Below are 3,346 nucleotides of genomic sequence, written 5' to 3' on the forward strand. Positions count from 1 at the left end.
TCAGGAGGCTGAAGTGGGAGGATCACCTGAGCCCAGGAGCTTGAGGCTGCAATGAGCTATGATCACAGCACTCCACTGCAATCTGGGTGATGGAGTGAGGCCAGTCTCAAAAAAAAAAAAAAAAAAAGCAGGCATTTTTGATACAATATTTGTGTTATCTGCTTAAGACAGTCAGTTTGCTTCCAAAGACTAAACCGAACTTCCACTAAACTCCTTTCGGCATAGACTGAGTCCAGAGCAAGGAAATCAGGTGGATTTACATAGACAATGTACCAGTCAGATTTACCTCCTTTTCTCTTTCCCAGCCAGCGTGGGACCGGGTGGCAGGGGGTGTGGGGGGCGGGTGACAGTCCACCAAATATCTCTCTTCTTACGGGAACTCATAGAGGAAAACAGATTGGTCGAACGAACCAGTCATATTATGCAAAGCTCGTCCAAACCCTCTGATTTCCTTAACTTGGCCAAGAAAAAGAGGAAGTTCTCCGAGTGACTCACTACTGTGGTGCTACTATGCCTTCTGACCCCGTCTTGGACTTCATCTGGGAGAATGTGGAGACATTTGAACAGGCTCCTTCTCTGGAGCGTATTTTCTTCTGTCACATGTAAGCTCCCCTTATTATTTTGAGGCTCGAACCTCTAAGCCAGCGCGTCATGTGGAAAGTGAGCTTAATCGTGTTCCTTTTCTCTCTTTCAGGTAGAAAAGCTGTATTGGATTGTGAGGCAATGAACACAAATGGTAAGTTTCACTTCTTTCTTACTGAAACCATTTTCGTTGAAGTGGTGAGACAGTCTTGTTGCAACATGAGCGTCCATTCAAAAGTGTTTCTGAACTTTTATGAACAACCAAAGAATGGTCTTTTCAATTATCTATTACTTAAAATAAAATGATTTTAGGGAGGGGATTGCAGCGTTTTTTCCTGAGACTCAGTGACAAAATATTGAAATCGTTTTCACAATGAAAGTTTTCTAACTTTCCTTGTTATTGTTTTATGGTTGTTGTGTTTTAACTAGAAAGCCAACACACAGACTGGGCGTGGTGCCTCAGGCCGGTAATCCCAGCACTTTGGGAGGCTAATGGGGTAGGATTGCTTGAGCTCAGGAATTCGAAGCCAGCCTGAACAACATAGTGAGACCTCATTTCTTAAAAAAAACAAAAAAAAACCAAAAAAAACCCACAGAATTATTGTGAAATAATTCAAGCAACACTAGAAATATACATTGGGAAGTGGTCTAACTCTGGTTCTACTAGTTACTAGCCAGCAGCCTGAGCTCATGACATACCGACTTTGACTTTAATTTCTTTCTTTTTTTTTTTTTTAGACGGAGTCTTGCTCTGTCGCCCAGGCTGGAGTCAGTGGCGCGATCTCAGCTCACTGCAACCTCTGCCTCCTGGGTTCAAGCGATTCTCCTGCCTCAGCCTCCCGAGTAGCTGGGACTATAGGCACATGTCACCAAGCCCGGCTACTTTTTTATATTTTTAGTAGAGATGGGGTTTCACCTTGTTAGCCAGGATGGTCTCGATCTCCTGACCTCATGATCCGTCCTCCTCGGACTCCCAAAGTGCTAGGATTACAGGCGTGAGACACCGTAATTTTTTTCATCTGTGAAGTGGGCTAATAAAAGCACCTACCTGGTAGGCTAGTGTGCAGATCAAATGAGACAATCCTTGCTCCTCGTCACAGTGCCAGACATATGGTAAACCATCCATAAGTGATAGTCAAAGTGGTTGTTGTCACTGTATAAAATGTAAAAGTTCCATTACAATCTTCCTCCAATCCTTCTCCCCCTCCTACTTCCAGAAGCAACTGCTATCAACAGTCATTTTGTATTCGGTATCATAGTAAATAAACTCGTCTGTGACTTTCTTTTAACTTAATATATTATAGACATCTTTTCTAAGTAGTAGATATCGATTTAGCTCATCTTTTTCTTTCTTTTTTTTTTTTGTTTGTTTGTTTGTTTGAGACAGAGTTTCACCTTGTTGCCCAGGTTGGAGTACAGTGGCACAATCTCAGCTCTCTGTGACCTCTGCCTCCTGGTTTCAAGGGATCCTCCTGCCTCAGCCTCTCGAGTAGCTGGGATTACAGGTGCCACCATGCCTGACTAATTTTTGTATTGTTTTTTTGGTAGAGACAGGGTTTCACCATGTTGGCAAAGCTGTTCTTGAACTCTTGACCTCGTGATCCTCCCGCCTCGGCCTCCCAAAGTGCTGGGGTTACAGGCATGAGCTACTACACCCGGCCTCAGTTCCTCTTTTTCAACAGCTGCGTGGTATTTTAAGACTCAGCCATGATTCTTTCAACCATCCTTATTTATTGTTCCACTTTTTGGGGGCAATATAAACAATGCTACAGTAAACATCCTTGTACAAAACATCCTTTATGGATGCTTGAGAGCTTGAAAGCATCTCTGTAGAATGAAATTCTAGAATTGAAATTGCAAGGTCAGAGGGCATACACATTTAAATTGTTACAGACCCTGCTAAGTTGCCCTCCCCACAAGGCTGATCGTATCCTATCTGTCACCAACGGTGACACCCACTCCCCAACGGTGGATATAATCACTTTTACTTTTTAATTTTATTTAGGGTTTTTTTTTTTTCTTTCTTTCTCTGAGACAGAGTCTCTGCTCTGTCGCCCAGATTGGAGTGCAGTGGTGCGATCTCAGCTTTCTGCAGCCTTGACCTTCCAAGCTCAATTGATCCTCTCGCTTCCGCTGCCTCCCAAGTAGTGCCATACAGGTGTGCGCCACCATGCCCAGCTAATTTTTGTATTTTTAGTAGAGGCAGGGTTTCACCATTTGCCCAGGCTGGTCTCAAACTCCTGGACTCAAGAGATCTGCCTGCCTCGGCCTCCCAGATTGCTGGGATTACAGGCGTGAGCCACCGTGCCTGGCCAATCATTTTTAAAATTTGTGCCAATCTGATGAGCGAAACATGATATCTCAGTGTTGTTTTAATTTGTAGTTGCCTCATCACTTGTGAAGTTGAGCATCTTTTTTCATGTTTACTGGCCACAAACACTCTAGCATTCCTATATTAGAAAAAACTTAGGGTTGGCTATTTGGTTGGAAAGGTAGTTTAAGTCTTGTCTTAAAGTTGAGTTTATATGGCGGGGCACAGTGACTCACACCTGTAATCCCGGCACTGTGGGAGGCTGAGGCAGGCAGTCGCTTGAGGTCAGGAGTTCGAGACCAGCCTGGCTAACGTGGTGAAACCCTGTCTCTACCAAAACTACAAAAATTAGCTGGGCATGGTGACGTGTGCCTATCGTCTCAGCTACTCAGGAGGCTGAGGCAGGAGGATCAGTTGAGCCTGGAAGGTTGAGGCTGTGGTAAGTCAAGATCA

At 44.2% G+C, this 3,346-nt stretch overlaps 1 protein-coding gene across 1 annotated transcript in view; it reads left to right on the plus strand.

Annotated features, from left to right (window-relative positions):
• The first annotated feature begins 499 nt into the window (after positions 1-499).
• Positions 500-3,346, plus strand: part of MILR1 (mast cell immunoglobulin-like receptor 1) — a 26,198-nt gene continuing 23,351 nt past the window's right edge. The window contains exons 1-2 of the mRNA XM_011997115.1: positions 500-602; positions 695-736. Coding sequence (XP_011852505.1) covers positions 548-602; positions 695-736 — 97 coding nt within the window. The 5' untranslated portion in view covers positions 500-547. The remainder of the gene's footprint in view (positions 603-694; positions 737-3,346) is intronic.

Source organism: Mandrillus leucophaeus, unplaced genomic scaffold (assembly GCF_000951045.1).
Source record: "Mandrillus leucophaeus isolate KB7577 unplaced genomic scaffold, Mleu.le_1.0 Scaffold530, whole genome shotgun sequence".
In the NCBI taxonomy this organism is placed as follows: Eukaryota; Metazoa; Chordata; class Mammalia; order Primates; family Cercopithecidae; genus Mandrillus; species Mandrillus leucophaeus.